A 26,256-nucleotide genomic window follows, 5' to 3' on the forward strand; every position below is an offset into this window, starting at 1 on the left:
AATTGACTTGTAACTTAAGTGATTATGAGTATTTATCCATATACTTGAATTCTTATGCTTGACTTCCACCCATAATATAAGTTGTAATGGAAATTTAGAATATAAAATGATACCTCTACAAAAATTTGACAAAAAGCATATAATCGGAACTGACTTTTGTTTCCACTAACCAAAGATGATCTTATATAAATTGGTAATTTGTGAGGTCTTGTTATTGAAGTTTAAAGTTAGTTAACAGCAGCAGAAACAATTCCTGTCTTTTCATAGCACAAGTGAGCAGCAGCAGTCTCTAAACCTCACTCCGGAAAGACTTTATTTTGCTATTTTTGACCAATAAAATTTAGACATATATGATAACATTTTCACGCGACACAAATTACAACTAAGTTTTCCTTCTCCACTTCACCAATAGAATTATAAATAAATATGGCAGGAGGGTGCCCCAATAGAGAAAAGAAAAATAACATAAATAATAAATACTAACAAAAAAAAGGGAAAAAAAGAAACAAACAAAAACAGTGTAGGGTTTTGGATTGGGATGAGCTGTCCTACTGCATTAGATGCTTTATCTGATGCTTACCTGCGCTATCTTGCTGCTTGCTGCTTGCTGCCCTGGAGTCTGGACTCACCCTCTTATATTTACCATTCAACCACTGCTCTCTCTCTCTCTCTCTGTGCAGACAGACACCAGTTTTTTTTCCTCACCTAATCACACTTATCACCCATCTCCTCTGCTGCCCTCTTCTGAATTAATTCTCAACTTTTTCTGAGACAAATTAATACTCATACTCAAGAATCATGACAGTTTATGAAAAGTTTACTTGCTTCTTCTTCTGGATTAGGATTTCACAAGAAAATGGATTTCAAAATCTTGTTTCTCCTTATTCTGGTCTGAAATCTCAGAGAGAGATGCAGAGAGAGGGAGAGTGGGTGGTAAAAAATCCGAAGGACAACCATTGAGAGAGGTAAAATCTCAGATTTTGTGGGCACCTCCGCAATTGTCAAATGGGCTACTTGAGTCATGAAAGGACCAATTTGCCCACAGAAGAGTAGGTGATGATGCAGGACAATGTTGGGTTTTCAAAGCCCAAAAAGAAAAGAAAAAAAGGAAAGAATGTCTTTATAGAGAGAGAGAAAGCATAACAAATGTTCTCATAATTACTGGGGTGGAGGGGCATAAAAATCCGAGTGTAACAAAGGCTGATTTTTAACGTTCCTTTTACGAGAGACCCCACGAGTGGGCTAAGGCTTCTCCTCTTGTATTTCTTTTTTTTCTTTCCTCCACCACAAAGGTCTTATTAGGTCCCCCACCTGCTGCTTCTTCTCAATATCTAAGTCATCTTGACCTACTCAATCAAAACCCTCTCTTTCTCTCTCTTAGTTTCTCTCTGCTGCTGCTGCTGCAGCTGCTGAGGGAAGGGAAGGACAACAGTTAATTATAGACCAAGAAAGAACCCCACAAACTCTTAGTCTTAGCTAGGTCCAACCCCTGCAAACGTTTTAAAGAGATTCTCACTCACTCCACATTTCTCTCTCCAAAGTCCAACCCCAAGAAAGAGAAAGACTTTGAGAAAAAGATAAACAAAAAAAGAAGAAGAGTTTTATTGGGAATGACTGGTAAGTTAGAGAGAGAGCAAGAGCCTAGCTAGCAAGAGAGAGAGAGAGAGAGATGGGGTTGATCAATCAGACAGCAGCTGCTTAAAACCCAAGAAAACCCAAAGAAACATAAAAATAAAAAAGATATCCCTCCAAACCCCCCACCCTTCCCCACCAAATGGACTTATCAAATTTCCAAAGCACCAACAACAGCAAGAAGCAGCAGCAGCAGCAACAGAGCAACACTAGTAACAACAACACAAGTCATCACCAGCTCCACCAGCACCTTCTTCATCCTCATCCTCATCATCATCATCAACAGCAACCAAAACAGCAACAGTCCTCACCTTCTTCCCAGTTTGTGGTCCCCTTTGATGGCAGCAGATCTTCTTCTGGAGCAGCAGCAGGAGGAGGAGGAGGGGGAGGGCCCCCTTTCATGGGCTCCATCTCAATTCAAGCTGGCCTCACCTCTACTCATACACCAACAACAACTTCTGCTACTGTTTCTGCACAACCACCAGCTCCTTCCTCCTCTTCTTTGTCTTCTTCCTCCTCCTCCTCTCCCTCCTCCACCTCCACCTCCACCGCTCCTCCGCCCCACTTGGTCGACGCCTCCCTCGCCATCGCCACCAGATCCGACTCCCACCCCTCAACCCGACCAGCCCCGCTGGACTCCGTCAAGAAAAACCAAATTCATCAGCAGCAATTGACAATTTCACCCACCAGTACTACTACTGCTACACCACCAGCACCACCAGCCGCAGCAGCAGCAACCCAAGTAGTGAAACGATCCACCAAGGATCGGCACACGAAAGTCGAAGGCCGAGGTCGCCGCATACGAATGCCGGCCACCTGCGCCGCCAGAGTCTTCCAGTTGACGAGAGAATTGAGCCACAAGTCCGACGGCGAGACAATCGAGTGGCTCCTCCAGCAAGCCGAGCCTGCGATCATCGCCGCCACCGGAACGGGGACCATCCCGGCCAATTTCTCCAGTTTGAACATCTCCCTGCGTAGCAGCGGATCAACGCTCTCCGCTCCGCCTTCCAAGTCCGCCTCTCATTCCTTTCCCGGCGCCTTGGCTCTTGCCCATCACCCTCACTACGACGAGGGTTTTCCCCATTCGGGTTTGTTGGGGTTTCATCAACATCATCAACAACATCAACAGCAGCATCATCACCATCATCATCAGCAGCATCAGTCTCCTCTTATGACCGCGGATCAAATTGCAGAAGCGCTTCCAAGCGGCGGCGGAGACAGCGGCGGTGGAGACTCCACCGACAGTTATATGAGAAAGCGCTTCAGAGAAGATCTGTTCAAGGATGATAATCAAGGGCGAGGCGAAGGCAGCAGCGGAGGAGGAGGGTCGCCGTCTGGGAATAAGGCTTTTAAGAGTAGCGGAGGCTTACAATTGCAAAAACAACAACAGGGGTCGGAGGGGGAGGCAGGACCTTCAGGGCTGCTGAGGCCGCCTTCGAATATCCTGCCACCCACTGCCATGTGGGCAGTGGCACCCGCCCCGAACAGCGGTACTGCTGGCAGTACATTCTGGATGCTGCCAGTAACCGCTGGTGCTGGTGGACCCTCAATGCCCACCGGGACGTCCGGGGCTGGTCCTTCCGAGGCTGCACAGATGTGGACGTTTCCGTCCGCACCTGCCACTCACGGGAGTACATTGCAAGCGCCATTGCATTTCATGCCGAGGTTTAACCTTCCAAGCAGTCTTGAATTCCAGCAAGCCGGCAGCCGAGGGAGCCCTCTCCAATTGGGTTCCATGCTAATGCAGCAACAGCCATCACAGCATCTTGGGCTTGGAGTCGCCGACTCGAATTTAGGCATGTTGGCTGCTCTGAATGCTTCTTACTCTAGAGGTGGTTTGAATATGAATTCTGAGCATCACCAGCAGAATCATCCATTGGATCATCATCATCATCAACAACAACACCACCAGCCTCAAACTACTGATAGTGGAGATGAGGCCCCAAATAGTTCTCAATGACATATAAATATTGGTTAGTTTTATTTCTTCTTAATTTATATGTACATCATAAAATGCAGCTTGGTTTAGTCCTTCCCGATTTTTCATTAATTATAGGAGCAGCAGGAACTAGAGATTGTTGGGTTTGTGTTTTTGCAGATTTGGAAGTTGAATTTGAGATGATGGGTTGTGAGTGCTTGAAAATTTCCATGGGATATGGTCATGTCATCCGATGAAAAAGATAGGTTTCCTAGTTCTCATTTGTAGCATTGTTCAGTTTGAATTTCTTCAATTTATTTTCTAGATTGGTGTGGAGAAAAACCCCAAGATTAGTATGTAATTTGTTAGTGAATTTGGTCCAAAGGGACCCAAAGGGAACAGGCAGAGTGAAATTGTATAGGAGGATATTTGTGTTGAGTGTTTTTTTTATTTATAAAATATTTGTTTTGTTTGTATTGAGAAGAGAAAATGGAAAACAAGCAAAAAGAATTTAGAAGAGAGAAAAATTCAATAAAATTTTATTCATCTCTTCTCTTTTCAGTATTCACACGTTGTATAAGGCATCTCTTTTTTCCCTCTCAATTGGCAAAAGGCTAAAGCCAACCCAAAAAATCTTGAGCTTCTCTTTATGAGATGGAAAGAAGTTGCCAGATGCAGAGACCAGCTCAATGCCTGAATCAACCCTTTCTTACAGAACATATAGGACAAGGAGAAGAAACCCAGCAACCAACTAAGTTTGATGTGCATGTGGAGAGAAAGAGAGAGAGAGAGAGAGACTGCAAATATTATATAAACTTTAATCAATCCAAGACAGAGTAGAGAGAGATTAAAACAAACCTGAGAAGGCATGCATGTTCGCTTTTACCTTCCACCACTTTTCCCCTTTTTTCTAATACACAGTTTTATCCTAAAACTATTGTGTTTGTCCTCCTAATTTATAAATGTATGTGATAATTATGGATTAAAATATATACCGTGTCCATGAAGCCTTCCCCAGGCATGTTTGATTATGTCTTTTAGTTATATTAAAAATTAAATTAAATTATTAAGAAAGGATAAGAAAACTATGAAGAATACGCACCCAACCAAAGCGTTCCTAGTTTTCGGTTTCAATCTTCTTTCAATTTGAAGAGTGAATCGTATCGTATTGAACCGAATTATCCTATCTCTAATGAAAGAGGAAAGATATAATTTAAGTAGTTAAGAATATTTATTTTTATACTTGAGTTTGTGTGTTTGATTACCATAATTTTTTAATAACACTTGTATTAAAAATTTAAAAAAATGAAAGAAAGAAAAAAGAAAACAAAGTACTGTAATTTTCTTTTTGGGTATCTGGAAAAGAAAAGAAAAAAGCATTGCGAAAATGAAAGAAAAAGGGGCAAAATTAATATAAAGCTAGCTGCGAAATGAAGGGGAAATAACACAGACGGTGAGGGTGACTTTTGTTTTGACTTGTACAGTCAATTCAGATGACTTTTTCGTTTTCATTGCTTAATCATTTTCTCCCATAATTAATATATGTCTACACGATGTGGATTTTGTATAGGGTCCCCTAGATTTTTGTTTCTATTTATATATGTCCCCACCAAATTCTGATTTTTGTTTTTGTTTTCAAATGAAAAAAAATTTTGCATTCAGTATTCAACTGTAAGGGCAAATACAAATGCATGAGGAATTACTTTTTTAATATAAGCGATAGTTTAAATTTCAAGGAGATGCTACTATGATGTTATGAAGGTTCGAACATGAGTGAGACCACTAGTCTGCCAATCAATGCCCTCTTCAATTGGACTAGACCCCGTTAGTCTCACTTTTTTCTAAAAATAAGATATTGAGGCATCATTTGGTAAACAAATTTTTTAGTAAAAGAATTGTAAAAATCAACAAATGAAGAAGGAAAAAGAACTTAATTGGCACATACTGTACGAGACTAATTTTCTTCAAAACATTAAACATAATTGACTTATTTTGGGTAATTTCATCAAATATTGTCAAGAGAGCTTAAGATAGTTTTTGTGATCTAAAATTTGAAGAAAAATAATGAGCGGCGGGGCAAGTGGTAACCTCAAGTGAACCCAGTGCATTTGAAGCCCTAGGATTGGTGATGGGCATAGGAGACAAAACTCAACTTTCACCCAATTCATAACAAAATGTTAAAAATACAATTCTAATCTAAGCACATTCACTTAATCATAATTTATTGTGTTTGGGCAATTGGCAATTGGCAATTAGGCATCGGTGAGCGATCCACTAATCCCGCAATTTACGCAAGATAAAGCTAAAAACTGGGATTAATTAATTAAATTAACCCAAAGCTGTAACCATAAGCATAAAAAAATGATTAATTAGATATATTATGCTATATAGTTTGACTTGTTTGTTCACAAAAAGTTGCAGTTTTTTTTATTTTATAATTTAAACTTTTAATCTCAAATTCTTATGAGGTGGGAAAGGACATGGGATGGGATGAGCGATGATGACTCATCATGAGGAGGAGAAGGGGGAGCTTCTATAATTTAAAGCTTATCGGGTCGATGGACGGTCATGATTGATTGCTGTGCTTTATCTCATTTGTCATGGGAATAAATCAGATCATTTATTTAATTATGCGCGCGTGGCGCTTCACGTGCGCCAATCATATGTGTTGTTAGTGCGGTTTTGGCGAGATTGGACAGTGATGAAGCGCGTGGGTCAAAAGACTAAGTAATAATATGCACAAAGCGCCAACAATAATCACTCCCTCAGCTTAATCTGTATCATGAAAATTTGTCTTTTAAAAAAAATTGTTTTTCTTTATTTATTTCCAATTCTCATTTGGAATAATTTTTAGTATTGAAAAAAGAAATACAACTAAATCAAGAATACTTGGTATACAAACTAGGCTGGAAAAGGGGCTTCCTAACAAGTAATTATTTCATTTATCATGTTTGTTTAGTTCAGGCTTGGAAAATAAAACTTTGCTTCATAGGAAAAATAAAAGATGCCCTCCATCTCGAGTTTCATTTTCCCTTGAAAAATCAAGGCAAACATTGATTGTATTTTATGACCCATCTGCCCCTATTAGTTACGTGTAAAGGTTAACATAAGTTACCGTTTGCATATTTGTAATTTAGGGGTATAATTGAAAATCTGAACACATTATGTTTTCATTTCCTGAACAAACCAGACACGAGAAAATAAATATAACGATATTTATAGTTCTTTCTCAGTGTTACCAAACTTGAGATAGAAATCTTCTCCTGAGAAGGATATTTGAATTCATTTCACATGAGTTACTTTACGCACACCAAACTCCTATAGTTTGTGTATATAAAATTATAAAGTTCCAATTTTAGAGGAAGATAATCACAAAAGAAAGAAAAAACAAGATAGAAAAAAAAAAAAGAGTCAAAGAAAGACTGACCGTGTTGCCGTTTCATTTCACATCGGCGACTAATGCTGCTATAAAATGATGTATTTGTCTAACATTACGACGACAAATCCTGTACTTTTTTTCATTATCCAAATTGAGTTTTTAATGGAATTTTGCTTAAATGGCTGAACAAAGGGCCAACAACATTCACTTGATTTTTTGTTCCTGGTCAGACTCAAGACATGGACCGACCAAATCCACTGAATTCCGCATTTGATTCTAACAAAACATTGACATTGCATAACAATGTGTTACCTGACAATGGTTGAAAACAAGAGAAACAAATTTGGACAGCAACACGTATAATAAAGCAAGCTGAGCACCACTTATAACCATTTGGTCAAATTTGACCATTGAAATTGGTCCTTCACCACACTATTCCGTACATAAGATAACCCTTTGGTCAAAACCTACTTTCTATGTACAAAATAGAGAGACTTCCATGAAACGAGGATAACATTATTTTGTTATCCTCTGCCAGTAAAGGTATGACACACGTGAACACTTCCATGTGGCATAGCATTATTGGCCGGGGATAGTAAAATAGTGGTATCCCTATTGCAACCATGTTTTTCTCACAAAATACAGAATGGAAACATCAACCCTTTCTGATGCTTTATCTTGAGCCATTGCACTTAAATTATGTACAAATTGGGTGGAATTGATGATCCTGTGGCAACAAACACAAGACTAAGAAATTATTATCATATCAATAAAATACACATTGCAAGGCAAACCCAATCCACAGTTTTGTGGTTTGAATGGAAAATTCAAGAAATAGCATCATTGCATAAGAGCACAACGTATACTTTGTATCCAAATAGTAAAACTTTGACTTACTATTTAAAACTTGTGTAAGCATCACGCCAAGCTTCTTAGCTGTCTTTCTTTTTCTGAAGCAGCTCCTGGGATTCCTGGGGAAACAGAGACAAAACCCTCATCCTGTAGAAAATCAATCAAGAGTCAACAAAAGTAGAACTGTCATTGTTCCATGACCCCATTAGAACTCAAATAATGCCAGTTCTTCAATTTCTGGACCAACCATATGATATTGAAAAGATACAAATTATTTCATTAAAAATAGCAGGTTTAGATATCAGGGTTCACAGCCTTTCACATTGAAGCACAAGGTTATAAAATATAAATACTAGAGCTCTAAATTTCAAGAACAAAACTAAAAGAGGTAAGGGCATATATTTCAACTTTTATAACATAACTCAGTATTATAAAACTATCCAGCAAAGAATTAGTTCCATCGGCCATGTCCTTCCTTGGTTGGAAAAGAAATATTACTTCTTTTTTTTTCCTTTGCATACTGCACATGTCCAGTACGTGTCCAACAGACATCATACCTGAGTTCGAGTCCCCTGCAAGTGTCAAATAATGTTGCAAGACACCAGAGGAAATTTCGTGGTTTTTGGAGTTCTATGCATGACATCCATTTTCAATGCACATGCTCAACAGAGAATGTTCCATATCCACGGCAATGAAATTAGGATATATTTTACTACGGAGCTATCTCCACAAAAAGATTATAAATTAAAAAAAAACACATAAAACCAATACATGCTTTGAGCACAGAGATCATATGTAATGAGGATAGCTTACGATAAAGTATCTGCAGCATTAAATATTGGAAGCCTTCCAAACCCAGCAACTTCCCATTTTGTTCTTTGAGAAGAAATAACTTGCTCAGCCTCTGAACCTGTTGCTGTCAAAACAAACTGGAAAAATCTACTATTACCATATATGTGAATAATAGGAGCAAAGTGAACTTTTAGGTACAAGTCCAATCACTACCAAATAAAAATAGAAAAGTATACCAATGGAAAGAGTATTGCCATAAACCCGTAGCTCACAAGAGGCGAGAAAAAGAGAACAGGAAGAACACAAGGGCTTCCTGCAGAGCCATTGAAGATATTAATACCTCAAAACAAGTAAAAGAGTTTTAAATATAAGCAATATAAAAAGTGTGATTACATAAAATCTCTAAAACATATTCCCATGTGTGTCCTCGAAGTCTAAATTCAAAATATTGGACTTTGAGATGTGGGTTAACGAATTTGAGACACCTTTAGATAACTGTCTTTATACTCAGCTTTATCTGCTTATAAAAAAAAATCATGTTTCATGCATGAGGAGGCTGCAGAAGCAAAATTCTAAGAGAAGCCATTTAGATCAATGTAATTTTCCATGTGGAAAGTGCACAGAATAAATAATAACAAAAAATCGTTTACTTAAAAAAAATTGCAAATCAACTGAAACAATGACTCCAGAAAGGAAGCATATTTACCAAAACCAGCAAAAAAAGCCCAGTTAGATTCAAAGAAGTCCAGCCGTTTGTCCAGACGAACTTCAGAAAAATTCCATTTGTACCTAAGAAAGTTCAAAAGGTGCATTAGCACACACTTATCTAGGCAATTACAGTAAGTTCAAATATTACAACAAAAAGGTATATGCACCACATACTCAAAACAGTAATAGGCATACATCCAGGAAAGAAGTAGAAAATTTAGTGCCTTCCCTGCATACGGTATAAAGCCTGTCACATATACCTGCAGAAGCCATCATGTCTGTCATCCAAAAGTTGACACACAAGCCATGGAGAATATTGCAAATAAGCTCTCTCTCTCTCTCTCTCTCTCTCTCTCTCTCTCTCTCTCTCTAATAATTACAAAATCTAATGCCTTTCCCCCCCTCTATGATTCCATACACCCAAGTAAATACATAATAAAACATATACATTACCTCTAGGAAGAAACAGCTCAAAAGAAGTAATGAGTACACCTGCTCTCCTATTCCAATCATGACCCTGCAAATTCAACAGATGCATACACAACTCCTATGATACATAACAAAATTGAAGTCTCTATTTAAGAACCATCAACCATCAACTAAGTTAATTACCCTCCCAGGCCAGTAGGTCTTTCCGTACCAGCTCCAATTTGTAAGGCCGATGCCTCATTTTGTCTAACAGGATCCAATGTGGTTGGCCCAGATCTCCCCATTGCAGCAAATCCATATTTAGCAATGTCATTGTACCTTTGGTTGAAATAAAATTGTAGATTTGAGTTGGAAAGAGAAAAATGCAATGAACAGTGAACACATCAAAAGACATGCTGGCTTGCGTTACACAAAATAAGAAACTAATGCATAAAATCTTGGGAAACAAATTATCATAAATTAATAACTAATGTCACTCCAATCATGATGTAACAACTAATGGGATCAAAGGGACCTCCAGAACTATAAAAACTCTGTATGAGGGTGCTAAGAATGAAATTACAGGGGTTAGTTTGGTAGGTACCAGATGTTGCTCAGGATAATGCTGAATACATACAACGGGTAGAACCAAGTTACCTGCAAAAGGAAAAAAAGAAATCATATAAATGCTCAACAAATTCCATTTTTCAAAGTTAACTACAGCATACACTTAGTCTTAAGACCTTAAGGACGTGATCCAGGTTAGGTGCAAGAAAGATTTAAATAAACAATAAATTTCCAAAGGTAAAGTTTTATCAAGTTACCTTAATAAAGGTTTCCTTTTCAAGAATTGCAGATATTTTGGTAACCAGGAAAAGCTACTATGCGTGCAATTTGATGGAGGTCCTAAAGGATATTCCAAATTAAAGATGAAAAAGGATGCAACCTTAGTTTGCTTCAAATTTCAACAAAATTGGGCTTTATTCATTCTCCAATAGAAGTTTGAAATTGTACTAACCATCTATGCAGAAAAAAAAAACTTTGCTTATTTCAGGTATAGGAATTAGGTACATTTCACTTGGTTTTTACTGATTTAATTCATCTAAAATTTCATTTTTTATTTGTACGTTCTTTGTTATAATTTATCATTAGCTCCTATACGAACATTAATCAATTTGTGTCTTATTCAAGCCGCTCTTGAAAAACTACTTTGTCTCCTTTAGGATGTAAAAGTCACATATCTTTTCACACCACAATCTCAAAAACTTGAAGAAAAGCAAGCGAAGTACAGTTGGAATGCACAGAAATCCGAGCCAGCCTCTAAGTTTGGGGATCTCTATTAGCCTAGTGGTAATCATATTTTTGTGTGTTTATTGCCTGGCGAAAATGAAGTATAATAAACATTGAGTTTGTTTTGGTGGGCACTATTTGACAACTAAAGTAGCATGTTGATTATTATTGTAATCCGTATGCACAATTTTTTTCATACTTCAGTTCACCAGTTAACCTAACCCAATCAGCAAACAGATAGATAGTTTTTTTTTTTAATAAGAACAAACCAATAGGCAATTCATGTGTCCGTAATGATATACTTTATAAGATAACAAGCTTAGTAGTGTGTACGAGTACATAATACATAATTATAATTTAACAAAACAGAATTAAACATCAAAAAATTCCACGATGCATGCCCAAAACAATTTTTTTTTTATAGACAGATTAGCAAACATAATTTCAGGTAAGATCTTTACAAAGAGCATCCATTTCCTACTATATAAATATTCAACAGAATCCCATCCAAGCAGTGAGTGAGGAACACTTCAATGGTTTTCAAGAAAGCCACACAATTGAAATTACAAAAACGAACTTGGCATAGACTGCAACTTACATAAAAGAGTTGTATGAGCCCAAGACGTAAGAAGGAATAAAATTTCAAAATACCACCAAATGAGCAGAGTTCTTGAGAACTAAATTCTGGGCACCTATCAGGTAATATCCAGTGTAGAGCTGGGACGATGACTGAGTTAAGGATAATTATACTGCACAAAGACAAATTAGGAATTCAAATTTCAAGTCTCAGACATGCAGGATTTAAAATGCACTTGTCCACCAAACCACTTAAAGCACTCTTATGAGTAGGTTCTACTTTACAAATTTGTTAGCAGAGGTCATACTGGGAAATAAATCAACTCAGGCAACCAGATATAAGCATCTTCAAGCTTGAGAGCATCCACATTAATAGTAACAAGAGCACAACTTCAGCAGAAAATAATAGACGATTTAGATTGATAGAAGAATGGAAGCAAACTGTGACATGGAAATCATTGATTTAAATGCTTCTTTTAGACCTCAATGTTATTAGACATAAGAATCACATGCAGCATCATGTTAATCAAATTCCTTCATTCAGTCCATTTCACTTTGATGACAACAACACTCTTCTTAACCAATGTGGTCTTTGGAAACAACCCACCCTGTAAGAAAGTTAAGATATTGATTTCTTGAATGCAGAAACAGAAGAAAGTAATTCAGATTAGCCCTACAACAGACAGGATATTCTGAAAAAAGAACAAGGGGGGGATTCCAAGTCATGTTGAGGGGTTCTAGTAAAATCCCGTGAGCCTTGGAGAAACATTTCATGTGGACTGAGGTTCCTGGTTAGTACCTTTTGGGGTTCTTTTATCATTCTAATCCCTCTACTTTGATCAACATTATTCATAGCTTCTACAACAACAGAATTACATCTTGACCTAGTCAAAGACCTAAGCACATCTTGGTTGACATCCTTCCGTCGCCTACTGTTACACAGCCAAAGATAAGGGCTCTTCATGAGATGAAATGGAAAGAATGCAAGATCCAAATTTGAACACCAGTTGCTCACCTTTATAGAGTACTTTTGAGGATAGTAGACTCTGTACAAACTGTCTAAAGACTAGTATAATCATCAAAAAGTGTTTATTTCAAGTAATTCTTGAGATTTTTCACTCCTCATGAAAAGATCAAGAAAACCTAATTTGCAGCACCCTATAACTTCGCCAAAATAATCAACTGCTTGCATCTCCCAAATGTTGTAGGAATTACCTTTGAAGATATGCAGAGATCCTAAAAATACCCTAAACAGGAAACAAAAAAACACTTGGAAAACAATGAAACATATTCAGTTGGGGTTGAAAAAGATACTCCTAATCATATGCAAAAATCCTAAACATAAACTAAGATCTAAAAAATGCTCTAAACAAGAATATACATCTTCGAAGAAGTTGGTCTAAAAACTACTATGAGGGGGGCATGAAACCATACTTAGTTTAATCAAACCAACTCTATTGCCAAAACCACTTGCACTCGTGAAAAAGAATAATCAGATTTACCAAATGAGTAGTCTAACACGTTATAATCAATGGAAAATTTTGAACTGTGGAACAATGTAAGGCAAGCAGAACAAATTGCACAGATTTATTACTTACAATTCACAGCCACCCCAGCAGCCGTGCACTGTTTTCAATTTCAGCCACTACATTAATTTATTTATTTCTACTCCTTCTCATGCCATTTTATTCAGCCTATATCACCTATTCTTCTTCATTACTTTTTATTTATAAAGTGATAGACTTCTCTATTTTTCTTCCATGGAAGTGTGAGAAAAATCTCTAGTACCCAATATATCAGCTATTAGCAGCTCAAATTTTCACAAGTAATGAAACGTATCCCAGATACATTCTTTTATAATTAATAAGGCCAACCTTACACACAGAGCAACAGAAAGAGATTACCTTCCTAAGAAAATGAAGCCATTCAATAGAAAACACTGTCCTGTACGTATCAAAAGCTTTCTCGACCTGCCATCAGAACTTAAGTTAATAAAAACTAAACCAAATAAAACAAAATTTATGAATTTTTTCCAAGTTGGGTCCTTAGAAAGTGAAGTAAAATTTATCCAACGCCTGGAGGCGAAGAAAAGGCAACCAAAAAGGATAAAGAAAAAGAAAAAGAAAAACCCTTTATTTTTCTCTTGTTTGTTTCGTTTTCTAGCCAACCAAACAAGAAGTAGAGGCAATTTAACTAAAATAAATTGAAACTAATTAAAGCGTGCAATTGAAGTAATTATCTGAAGAGAGAGACCTGTAGCAGAGGATGAAGACACGGTGAAGGCAACAGGCCTCTCTGAAGCCCTCAAGCCAAAGCAGCGTGGCCTGCTTTGATTTTGTTCTGAAAGCGTTTATCAATGGCTTTGCAGCTTCCATTCTTTTCAGAATTGAGTTGAATAAATTACTTGAAAACGAGAGACACAACACAACACAACACATCCACAACTAAAACTGAGTCTTCTTCTGTGACAGAAACTTCGAGACGGCCTTTTTAAGGAGGAGGGTATCTTCGTCTTGTGTTCTTTAACGGCGTCAGCTATCATAATTGGTTGGTGCCAACAAATAAAATTGAGTAAACTTATTTTTTCTGGTTTGCCCAAGTTAGAAAGGTTAGAAAGGGTATAAGTTTTCTCCCAAACACATACCAATAAGTTGTCATGAATTCCAATTTGAGACTTGTGTAAGTCAGTGCCTCATTATTTTGGGGGTGACAATAAAATTAGCAGATGAAATCATGATATGAAACATATAAATTTACTAAAGAATTAAAACATTAAATTTAATTAATTCTTTTTTAATACTAGTGATATTTAAGAAGTAGAATCGAATCCAAAAAACTCGGATGCAGAATAAATACTTTTTTTGTTGTTAAAAATTCAAGTGCTTCTCGAATTGATTCCATAAGAACCATCTGTTATGTACTTATCTACGAAATGTTTTTATGATCATATAAACACTTTTATTATTGAGCCAATACATTTAATTGTGAAAAAGCGCTTGTAGAGCCACCAAAACTCGAAAAAAGAAGAAATCGCATAAAGCAATTGCTTAACCGGGGGGCATGACAGCAGGTGGCACTATAGGAAAGGTCGGTGGTCGGTCGCCCTTGAAAGTACGAGACACCGCAAAAGCTGCCATTTTCGAACGCAAATTGATTAGAAATTAGAAAATAGAGATGGCGAAGCAAGAAAGCATAGAGCCGTGCAAGAAAGAAGCATGCTACATTCAAGCATGTCTCTCCAAGAACAACTTCCTCCCTCAAAAGTACGTCTTCTTTTTCCGCCTAATTAATCTATATATCTCTTGTTTGGTTGCCGAGAAAACAGAGGAAACATCAAATAACATTTCTGAATTATCTTTCCAATTTTTCCACGAAATGAAAATTTAATTTCATTGTCGAATATCTCTCTCTAACTTCTGTTTATTTCTTTATCTTTCGTTTTGGTCTGGTTTATTTGTACATACATGGATTGTGATATTTAGCTGGTTAGGGGTTTTTTTTTCATTTCCAATGTTTGCTTTGGATTTTTCCTTCGTGTATATATATATATATATATATATATATATTCTGGTTTGGTTTTTTCAAATTTATACACTTAATTTGGTTTCATCTAATGAAAACCCAAAATTCCCACAACATTGATATATGTATCAGAGAGCTTGTTGTTTACTGTTAATAAATAAATAAATCAAATGTTGTATAAGTTCGTACCAAGTAGGATGATAATGTTATCGCTCAATATAGAAACTTCCACTCAAATTTTTTTAAAAGAAAGATCCCAAAAGAGTGGTGTTTTGACACAAAGTGGGAACAATTCAAGGCAAAATGGTTTAGTTTAGTTGTTTCTTTGGCAATGTTTTCTTTTAGGACCATGAAAGTGTGCATCTGCTATCTCCAACAACAGATGGAGTTATACTCATACTGGTAGATATCCAGCTTTACTGACTAGCAGTTGTGGCTCAATGTTTGTTTCAAATCTTGGTTGGTCGCTTAGCTTATGCATATACGACCAGCAAATGATTCCACCCTTTTCTTTTAACAAAATAATGAAGGAGCATTCTAACATTTTCGGCTATCTTAGCAGGTCTTTAGAAACAGTGGTTTATGAGGCATACTTTTTGTCTCTATCTTTTCCTTCTCTCTTTTTTCTTTTTTTATGAAAATTGAGTTTTGTGTGGGTTGACACCATCTTGTGTTTCCAATTGGCACAAATGACACATCCATTGCAAGTTGGATAGAACAGTGTCAAAGACTCACCATTTGTATCTACTTCTTTTAGAGTGTAAGTGCGGTTCATCATGGAGATTGAATATTAAGTTTTAGAATGTGGCTTTTCAACAAACTTCTCTGGTGCTTAGGTGCCTGTTTGACATAAACTAGAAGGCCTTCCTGTTCAACCTTTCAATTGAAAATAAAAATTATATCTGGTTTTTTATCATAGTTTTGCCAGCTTACTTTACTTTAAATATTTAAGCCATAATGATGTGGAGTCACCCTGGTAGCTAGGGTGAATAAATTAACTGCTATGCTAAATCCGCCTTAAAGTCTTCTTTGATCATGATCGTAGAAATTGAGTGTCTGGAACGAGTCATGGAGAATAATATGGGGTTACATTCATTAGTACTTATCCTACTCAGACCATTCTCTTCCAATGTCTTTTCTTACCTTTGGTTGCTGTTTGAGCCAACATCTGTCAATATTTCGATGTCAAACTCATATAAAATACACGGTCTGGTTGTCCCGACATTTGTAGTTATTGCGGATTTAAGTCCTTCTCCTGGTTGTCAAACTAGAAGCATCATGATCTGATCTAGCAAGCATTTAAGTAATACTCATTTGTGCTTTTGAATATGCTGGATTTTGAGTATGTTGGATTTGTTCTTTTATATAACGCTCATTTGTGTATATATTGAACTGGTAACCAATTTTATGGAACTTTGGGAGTTGATTCCTGCTTCCTGCTGACATTCAGAAGTTGTGACATAAACTTGTTTGCATTCAAAGCTAATTGATGGTTCCCACTTTGAAGTATGTGTCCTTTTCATATCAGTTATTATGTGTTACTGGCTATATATGTCAGAGTAATAGTCAATATCAAACATATGCATTTGTGATTCCTCTCTTCTCAGGCATTATACTCTTCCTGTTTTCTGTTATTACTTTTGTGATTAGTGTTTATACTTGGCAGGTGCATTACAGTCATTGAATTGCTGCAGTCTTGCTGCGAGAAACACAATTACAATTCGACTCACTGTGCTTCACTCTCTGGTCTTTTGAAGCAAAAGCCGAAGTAGAAAGTGTTGTCAATTTTGCACTTAATGACTAAATGTAGCTCTACCTCTATCATACTCCAGGCAAAATACCACAGCAGCCAAATGCTTGATGTGATTACGACTTTCTATAAGCTTCTCTTGTTACGAGATGCTTATGGCACATTAAATGCAATAAAAGGTGGGGGAGGGAAAACAAAAATAGTGTAAAGGATGCTAGAAAAGTTTTCTGTTGATGTCTTGATTGATACACTTGTGTGCATAAGGTTTTATTTTCATACATGTGAATCGATCTAGAGCTGGATTCTTTTTCACGTAAATAAAAGAAGGCAATATGTCTTTTTTATTTTTATGTATTTCTTATTTTGGTTTGAAATGCAATATGCCATTACATTACAAGCTTACGGTTTTACTTGAACTATTTTGCATCCCGAAATCTGGTAACCAGCATTAAACAAAGATCGGTTTTATGGTTCTAAAAACGGCTAGCCTATGATAACAAAGATTGGCAAGCAGTTGGACCCTCTTCAAGGAGAAATATTTCCCTATCCCGTTCCATTGATGTGAAAAAGGGGCAATGCAATGCAACGGGGGTTAGGGAAGTTTTTCTCCTCCTCAAGACACTTGGTTATTCCAACGCAACAGTAGCATACTGTTTACGGTATTTTGAGAGCAATTTTATTTGCACTCAGAATGTGTATTTGGGTACTTGATTTCTGTGGACAGGCACGCTTTAAATTATAAGTTCTCATCATGGGTACTAAATATAAATGAATAATATATATATATTAAAAAAATAAATAAATAATTTTTTAAAAATACCAATTATTTCATCAATCTTTAAATCCAACCATTCTTCATACTCTAATGTAATGAATTTTATTCCAATTTGTCACAAGGTTGAGGTTCGCTGCCCTAGATTACCCCTCAGTATAAACTTGTGCGACTCTGGTCTGGTTCACCACACATGCTGCAAATCGAAATGACAATGATTTCTTGCTTGATTTAGGGGGCACGAGGAGGTAGAATAATCCTAATTATTTTATCACAAGGCAAGATGGTGAGGGGAAATCGTAGGAAATCCATAAGCCATTTAATTATTTTTGGATAAGAAATCAGAGTATGATTAATTAATTAAACCCAAGTTGAAATGCTACAATTAGAATTGTTATTGCCTCAAAACGTTTTTCTAAAGATTTCCTTTTCCATTACGACTACAAATCATTACGTCCAATGTAAACCAACTGGTTCCTTTTGGCTCAAGTTTCAGACCCTGCTTTGCTTGTAAGGAAGGGGTGTTTTGCTTCTCTTCTTTGCTCTTAATGCGAGCCTAAACATGCATTCCCCCCAACCCAAAAACAAAAAAAAACAAAAAAAAGCGCCATGGTTGACCCCTTGAGATGGTGGCAAGGAATCTCGGGGGCAACCATGGCTTTTTTTTTCTTTTTTCTTTTTTGGGGGGTCACTGATCAAATTCTCCGATGTATTTAGAATTATTTATTCTAAAAATGAAAATTACAACAAAAGCAACACGTGCTATCCGAGCAAGGACAGTTCATGTGGTGACTTGTGCACCAAGATATCAGACAAATATCGGGGCACAATAACAAGTATTAACTCTCTAGTTTGATGCCGGTGTTGTACAAAAATTCAATCAGCCAGATTCGCTTTGTGTGTGTGTGTGTGTGTGAGAGAGAGAGAGAGAGAGAGAGAGAGAGAGAGAGAGAGAGAGAAGCCCATCTCAGATTTTCTTTAAAAATCCATCTCAGATTTTCTTTAAAAATCCATTGAATGGCAAATGTTAGCCAAAAGATACACCGCAGAACCAATTTGCGTAAATTACAATTGGCCAATCTCTTTGTCAAGGAGTGGGGGAGAGAGTATACAACGTTATTGCTAAAAGCAGTAACTGTAAAGCCAATCAGCGAAAATAAACAAAAAGGGGGGAAAACTCTTACCAATCTCTGAAGCTATCCAAAAAAATATATAAGATTGGGTAAGATGGGGTAGATACGATGCTCCATAAAGTACAGGTACACTTAGCAACGTCCCCCAAAAATAAGCATGCAAGCTTGTGGGAATGGCAGATGTGAGCTAAAGAATGCATCATGGTGATCTCGAGCTATCCTGCCGTCTAAGAGGGATGCCTTCACCATCAATTCCATCCTCGTCTGCATGCTTCGATAGTCGCATGGAGGACATTGATGTTGGCAAACCTGTACGATTCAATGACATTACCAATCCAAGGTTAAGTATGGGAAACATGAATTTATTTGTTCACAGAGTCCAAAAACCATGCAGGCAAGTACCAAACACCCAACCATAGGTTCCTTGTTAAGATTGACAATAATCTATCAATGATAAAAATAATAAAAGGAAACATACCATCAACCATATCCTTCGTTCTGTGAAGCAGAAAAGTTCCTCCAAGGATAGTCACAAACCCACACATTTCCGTGACAACCTGGGTTGGACTCTGTCTGTCCCAATCCTGAAAATACAGTGACATAGGAAAAATGTAGACTCAATATCACCCCATCATAATAAGAAAAACAGAAAAGATTTGGAGGACTAGCTTCTAATTAAAAGTTACAGAGAGGGTGGCAGCAATGGACACCTCGATTGAGACTGAAGCGTTTCATGACAGAAAATTTAAATCTAACTAACCAGAAAAATATTTCCGAAGTAACAACAAAAATAAAAAGAGTATCAATATAATCGCAGGAAGAATATACCTTAAACATGATAACACTAGCCAGAATAGTTAGTGATGTGAACATAACATAGTATATCGGAGATACCACAGCTGTGTTGAAAGTATCAAGTGCCTGCAATGGAAGGGAAAAAACTATCATAATAATTCAAGGAGCCATTAGAAAACAATAACAAATTAACAATGAAGAAAAAGGGTAAAACATGGTTCCATTCTCCATAAACGTACGAGAAAAACAATAAGGAAATAGAAAGTGACTACAAATTCAAAAGGAGGCTATTGTAACAGGTAAAAACAAGACCCACAATCAAATAATGTGAACTATTATAGTTTTGTCACAATTGACAAAATCTGCATACTGTTGCTGAGGATCTGTCACATAATGCATCATTAGGCTGGTTTTGGACATCAGTGAAAGCAAATGCTGAAGCACCAAGAAGGGGGCAAACTTCATGATTGGACTTTTTCTCAAGTTCAGGCTTCCTCAATACATCCTTTGTTCCTTTTCTGATGATTGGTATTATCATTAAGTTTTTTTTTTATAACTGTCTTAAAATTTGCTTGGGTGAAATGAAAAAAGGTCAATCAAAAGCAAGTTCGATTGAGTTAAAGTTTAAATATACAAAAAGGGGGCGGGATTCCACCAATAAAAAAGACCAGAAAGTACACGTTATGGGAACACGTACTCTCCCATGTTAGCTGAGGTCACTGTCACTCAAGAAAATTGTTAATGGTATGGATTAAATTTACCCACCACCTGGGTTGTTGACAGCTTCGAAATTATTGAATTAGAATATGATGACATCCACCTGTTGTTTTATGGATGTAATGAAGGAGAAATTTAAAATGGAACATTCCACCTTTTTATAGGACTAATACTTTTGGTTTTATCCAAAGAGGAAATAGAAGATGATTATTTAGAAAACTTTAAAAAAATAAAACAATTATGCAAGGACAGGAAAGGACTAATACTTACCTTGTTCAAATAATTCATTTGGGTAAGCACACATGTAATGACAACTAAAGTGAAGACCCAAGTTTGGGGATAAACTAGTTGATTCATGCCCGATAATGTCAACTTCAAAGCAATTCCAAGTGCTTTGACACTCATGACCTGTCAAAGGACACCGTTAAGAGTAAAAAACACTTGAAAAGAAGATGACATAGAGAAAGAAAGTTAATTTCAAATTAACATAAGTATATTGCAATACATACCGATAAGGAACCTACAAGGGAACAAACTCCAATGTAGACCATTATGTGTGTCTGGCCATATTGCGGGATAAAGTGGAATATAAGAATAAACACAGCAGTTATGACCAAAGCTGCATACAAGAGAAAACCTACCAACAAACAAGTATGATTATTAAAAAAAAAATTGTTTTCCCTTCAGTGTAGTCAATTGAGAGTAAACCATGCAAATTAAGAATCAAATGGTCAATAAAAAGACAAATGGTTGTAGAGAATAAACCAATTACCTGGTTCCATGGCAAGATCCCAAACTTCTGTTACAGATTCAATACCACGTTCTTGAGGAGCATGTAACACAATTGTTGTAGAACCCACAACACATAGAGCACAACCAAGAATCCCAAAAATATGAAGTCGCTCACGTAAAATAATATGTGCAAGCACAGCACTGCAAGACAATATTATGATCAGCACTCAATACTATGAAGCAACCATATTCATGTGCGAGTTTTCATCATGCCTGATAATTATGCTGAGAGCACCAAGAGGAGTTACTAGTATAGCTGGCGCAAATGCGTAAGCCGCAAAATTAGCAATTTCCCCAACGATCACTGTCATAAATGGCAATTGTCTGTCAGCACTTTCCTTTTTAAATATGGTCATGACTATAAGACGCACAATATCCATTTACTTCCTTAGACTAAAAATGTGATCAGCTATAAATTAGCAGGTAGATACCAAAACGAAAAATGGAAAATCATACTAAGCCAGCCCGAAGTTTTGATGGAAATGTGAAATTTTAAGCACTCACCCCCCGACCTCCCCAAAAAAAAAAAAACAAACAAAAGGAAAAGGGTCAGATCCTCTGTTCATCAATTGAAACGGTTGCGTTTTGATGTTTCACAAATACACGTTTAGCTTTATTTATTTATTTTTGGTTCCCAGGAACCTTGTGATAAAATATAATAAAAAAATACCAGAGCCGAACTGGCTTATCTCAACAAACTCCCATCCCACCACAATCGCAACGTCGCTGCTCCACTCAGTCCTACCGGTGATGGTAAAAACCCTTCCACATACACCGTCCCATTACTGAAACTCAACAAATCTCTCCACAAAAGCTGGCACTTTACAAGAAAGATTGGAGGGTCTCATGAAGGATGTTTCATGGCTTCTGCCTGGTCAAGAAGAGCAAACGCAACATCATATTTGGATTATTTAACTGTACCAGTTACCAGTCAACAGGTCCAATGGCGATGACTTGTATCCATCGCCATTGGACCATAGCATCCAACTAACTCCTTCAAACCAAAAAATCCCCCAGAAACCCAATTTTACATGTACCATTCACCAAGGATGATATTTACTGACCCACATTTTGGATCTGTAGGGATGCTCCGAACAGGGGCAGGAAAATGAAAATTGGGGTCCAAAAATTTCTCAATTCTGAATAGGACACCCATCATCATTGTGATAAAAATGTTTTCCCATCGGATTGTCTCATGGTGGGGATGGGATTTGGCTGTACTATACATGAATGATGGATGCGTCGTTCTGGCTAAAGAATGAAAGGTGGGTTTGTGAGCCAAAACTACAAAGATGACATGTTAAGTTGGAGATAGTCAGAACGACGCCGTACCACTTATCAGCATGGGATCTGCACTCATAGCATCAGTAGAGGATCCAAATACCAAAGAACAAATTTCTTCTTATACACTTACATATTGTGAGGTTAATGCGTAAACTGTAGTTAAGTCCCATCAATTAGACTATGCTCAAATGCTAGAATTGCCCTCATCAAGGTTAGCCAAAACTAGAATTATACCCTTAAATTCATAGAACATAAAGACATTTTCAAAATTACTATTCAGGAAGGACAAGTATGCCAATTTATTCATGTCTTACGGTGCAAAAAGGCTTTCCCTGTAAATTAGTATCTTGTAGAATAAACATAAGTTTGACGCTCTTCTGAAGGTTCATCAGTTTTATTGTTTCAAATATCTGTCAACTAGGATCCACATATTTCTGTGCACGCGCACTTTAGAAAATGTAATTAATCAGAAGTCATTTTTTTTCTATAGTATTCAAAATAATCACCTTCAGTACATTTCAAATATATAAATAGAAACTACAATCCTCAGAGAAAAAACAAACAATATTGATCTTCATTGATCACATAAATGAGAAAAGAGAACTATAACTCACTTGTTATCATGCCCACCCACCAAAGTGGCTCATAGAGGTAAGAATATCCTCCAACTCCTGTCGAACATATAAAGTGACTCAATTCCAATTATTCAATGTGACAAATGAAAGAAACACAGGAACATATAAAGCATAAAAGAAATAGACATGCAATCTTAGTAGGTCAGACTCTTTCTTTTTGGTCTTCTTGATCGAGGATTTTTCCTCTTGATTATCAATACAATGTTTCTATTCAAAAAAAAAAAAAGAAAAAAAGAATAGACATGCAACAAAGGCATGGGAAAAAAAAAACCTGAAATAAAAAAATAACACATGATACAGACTAGCTTCTCTAAAAACTCTAACAAATAATTTGACAAAATTCACCTTAACATTATTTAGAGCATACTGAAACCAACTACTGTCTATTTGTTGTTCAGATACTAAGTTGTTAAATTTATCACAAAGGTAAGATGATGCACTAAAACCCCACGGAAGTAAACAAACCAAATATGTACTGATAAGTAAGATGCAATGAATACATGCAAGTCATCTAGAATACTCATATTGAGAACAACAAATAAAAAGAAAGAAAAAACCCCAGAGACTAACAATCACTTGACTTGAATTAAAAGAGTCAATATTCTGAAAATATTCTATCATTACATTCTTTGACATAAGATCAGCAACTAACAATCACTTGTAGACATACAACAATAGTTGATTTGGTCAATGGTTTCAAGATAAAGGTTAATCCTAAACTTTTCATTCAAATCAATCAAATCATAAATGTGCAACACCGTTAAAGGTAAACCCACAATGATCGTAGTTTTAACCGATACTTCAATTAACTCCTATATTTTACTTGATCTGGCCAACCAAAATCAATGCAGAAATGTAAATTTCACAAATCAACCCACATTACCGGATTCCCATTGTTAGTATTGTCAATAATCATATGAATCGAGCAGCACCTTTGGTGTTTTTAATTAACTTGTACTAATTAAATAAAGTAGTTGCAAAGACATAATGTATCTATTCAAGGGTTACAAGACGTAACACTAATAACTGGAACTAACTGCAAAGGAAGTCTAGCGAACCAATAACGCGACAAACGAGAAACTCATTTCACACACATCACTGTGATACGAAAAATAAAGAATTCTAAAAATTCAATGATTAAAATAACAAATATATGAAAACTTCACAAATTTATCCCTTACACGTATAAACTTTTGATACTGAGCTTCTTCCGCCAAAGGCATCATACATACACCATGCATGCAACTGCTTAAGATATGGTAATCATACATTGACAAATAAAATTTGAAATGGCATGTGATTAATGTCAACTGATATTTAAGACTCAGTAAGAATTAAGTGAACATTTTTTTCAACAAGAGTAATATCACTTTAACTTTGAACTACTAATCTACTAGACAAACCAAATTGCCAACTGACGGAAAATCTTTAAACTCAACAACTTTATGAATCAATCTTCAGCATATAAGTTATTCATCCTATATCCATTTCCATGTAACAAAAAAAAGTTTGAGAATTAAACAACAAATTCTAAAATGAAACACAACTGCTCAACATTAAACAATCTTGCATAACATTAGAAAAGAAAACACACATCCAGACACACAATTGGCATCATATGTTCACAAAGTGACTTTAAAACACCCAGAGGGTCTTTTAAGTTTATATAGCTTCCCAATTGATGAACTGAGTAAAATTGGGTTAAAAAAAACAAAATAGCAGATATCAGCAAGAATTTAACAATCGCAACTAATAGTTAACATAAATTAGGGTCTAAACTTCCTTCAACTTCAATCCACTAAATAGAACACCTGTGGGCACCAATCTGAACTGCGCTCTACAGTGTAACCCATTTTCCATTTTCACTCAATTCCGGGTGAACTTTGAAAATTACAACAATTTAAACATAAACTCAAACACCCAATCGCTCTCCATTGACAACAACCCACATCAGAATAACAAAAAGAGGAGAAATTGAACTTTGAAAAGTGTACCCAGAAAAGCATGTGAATTACGAACCTGCTCTGATGCCAGAAGCCCCGGCCTTTTTCAAACCCTTCTTTTTGACAATGAAACTAGCACCAATAAACAAGCTCGAAGACAAAGCAAGAATCAAACCCTTGATGTTGTCAGAGGACATGCCCCTGTAGGAATCTCTCCAGCTCATCGGGGGGCTCTGACCCTCAGTCGCCATGGCTGAGAAAACCCAGAAGCAAAAACCCTAAAAAGCTTCTCCGCTCACAGGCTTTGAGTGTATCATTACTGTTACAAAACTGCAAATACCCAAATAGGCGAGCGACTCGGAGTGAGTTGAGAGAGAGAGAGCACGTTCGATCGAGTTTACAAAGAAACAACACAGAGAGAGATTTAGATGGAGAATATATTGAAGATAATGTCGGCGCTGGGAGTTGGCGGTGGGTACAGAAATGTACAGCTGTAGTCTGTTGTTGTAGATCGGAAGGCAAAGGAGAACAAGAAGAAGAAAGAAGAAGAGAGGGCGTGTCGCGTGTTGTAATGCGAATCGAAGATTGGATTTATATTTTTTTTAACTCGGTTTCACCATAATAACGACTTCACTCCGACCAAAGGTTGATGAGTGCTATACTCCATCTTTTCGATCCTTTAAGGGTAAATTACATATTAATCCCAACTTTTTCCAGTCATTTCAAATTGGTATCAACCTTTCAAATCATTTTAAATTAGTACCCGACGTCATGAGAATTCTACAGTACGTAAGCTCCGATTAGCTTTCGGTGTTAAATGTCCATGGGGTAATTGCGGACCTTATTTTTATTTTACATGGACTCCACATGCGTAGGCACAAACAAATCGTGAATCAATATTTAAACGAAGATATTTACAAAATGGCTTGAGTCCTTATCAATTGTCGAGTTGAAAATGATTTGTCATTTCAAGGCTACAAAAAGTTTCTCATAACTTGGTATAACAGTTGTTACAATTTAAAATTCTCTAAGAATTACATATGGTTTTTTTTTCACAAGTAAAAGTTTTTTGTGGCTAAAACTTAAATTTATTATGATAACAACTAGTTAATGACCAGTTAAGTATTGCCATAATTTTTGCAGTGCTATAAGAAAAACCAGAACTAATGTAGTTGAGTGTTTAGTAAACTATAATTTTAAAAGTGTTCGTAGTATAAAAAATAATGTCATAGTTTGTGGTAAGTGTTAATGTAAAAGTGATAAGACGAGAAGAGTTATATTTTATGGCTTTTTACTTGAAATATTTGTCTTAATATTTATTTTGATTTGCATAACAGTGGTCTCATGTTCGAACTCTC

At 36.5% G+C, this 26,256-nt stretch overlaps 4 protein-coding genes across 5 annotated transcripts; 2 read left to right on the plus strand and 2 right to left on the minus strand.

Moving 5' to 3' along the window:
* The first annotated feature begins 1,173 nt into the window (after positions 1–1,173).
* LOC117616002 (transcription factor TCP8) lies at positions 1,174–4,026 on the plus strand. Its single transcript, XM_034345200.1, has 2 exons — positions 1,174–3,605; positions 3,731–4,026. The coding sequence occupies exon 1, from the start codon at positions 1,775–1,777 to the stop codon at positions 3,590–3,592; it is 1,818 nt and encodes a 605-aa protein (XP_034201091.1). The 5' UTR covers positions 1,174–1,774; the 3' UTR covers positions 3,593–3,605; positions 3,731–4,026.
* A 3,261-nt stretch (positions 4,027–7,287) lies between these two features.
* On the minus strand, positions 7,288–14,047 carry LOC117615304 (protein EI24 homolog). Of its 2 annotated transcripts, none has more exons than XM_034344370.1 (12): positions 13,809–14,047; positions 13,460–13,525; positions 11,578–11,728; positions 10,294–10,346; positions 9,894–10,028; positions 9,735–9,798; positions 9,477–9,541; positions 9,280–9,362; positions 8,810–8,886; positions 8,595–8,710; positions 7,827–7,928; positions 7,288–7,656 (listed from the first exon to the last, which is right to left on the minus strand). In XM_034344370.1, the coding sequence occupies exons 1-11, from the start codon at positions 13,991–13,993 to the stop codon at positions 7,862–7,864; spliced, it is 1,062 nt and encodes a 353-aa protein (XP_034200261.1). In that variant the 5' UTR covers positions 13,994–14,047; the 3' UTR covers positions 7,288–7,656; positions 7,827–7,861. The 2 variants fall into 2 exon arrangements, with proteins under 2 accessions (XP_034200261.1, XP_034200260.1); XM_034344369.1 differs by having other exon boundaries at positions 9,456–9,541; positions 13,809–14,043.
* Positions 14,048–14,521: 474 nt separating this feature from the next.
* LOC117616431 (cx9C motif-containing protein 4) lies at positions 14,522–17,177 on the plus strand. The gene is made up of 2 exons (XM_034345757.1): positions 14,522–14,818; positions 16,744–17,177. Exons 1-2 carry the CDS (start codon positions 14,730–14,732, stop codon positions 16,847–16,849), a joined length of 195 nt encoding a protein of 64 aa, XP_034201648.1. The 5' UTR covers positions 14,522–14,729; the 3' UTR covers positions 16,850–17,177.
* A 1,392-nt stretch (positions 17,178–18,569) lies between these two features.
* On the minus strand, positions 18,570–25,579 carry LOC117616566 (probable magnesium transporter NIPA4). The gene is made up of 9 exons (XM_034345919.1): positions 24,975–25,579; positions 22,935–22,991; positions 21,250–21,340; positions 21,017–21,177; positions 20,754–20,881; positions 20,515–20,652; positions 19,561–19,653; positions 19,211–19,316; positions 18,570–19,041 (listed from the first exon to the last, which is right to left on the minus strand). The coding sequence occupies exons 1-9, from the start codon at positions 25,147–25,149 to the stop codon at positions 18,932–18,934; spliced, it is 1,059 nt and encodes a 352-aa protein (XP_034201810.1). The 5' UTR covers positions 25,150–25,579; the 3' UTR covers positions 18,570–18,931.
* Positions 25,580–26,256: the final 677 nt, after the last annotated feature.

This window comes from Prunus dulcis, chromosome 1, assembly GCF_902201215.1.
Source record: "Prunus dulcis chromosome 1, ALMONDv2, whole genome shotgun sequence".
Classification (NCBI taxonomy): domain Eukaryota; kingdom Viridiplantae; phylum Streptophyta; class Magnoliopsida; order Rosales; family Rosaceae; genus Prunus; species Prunus dulcis.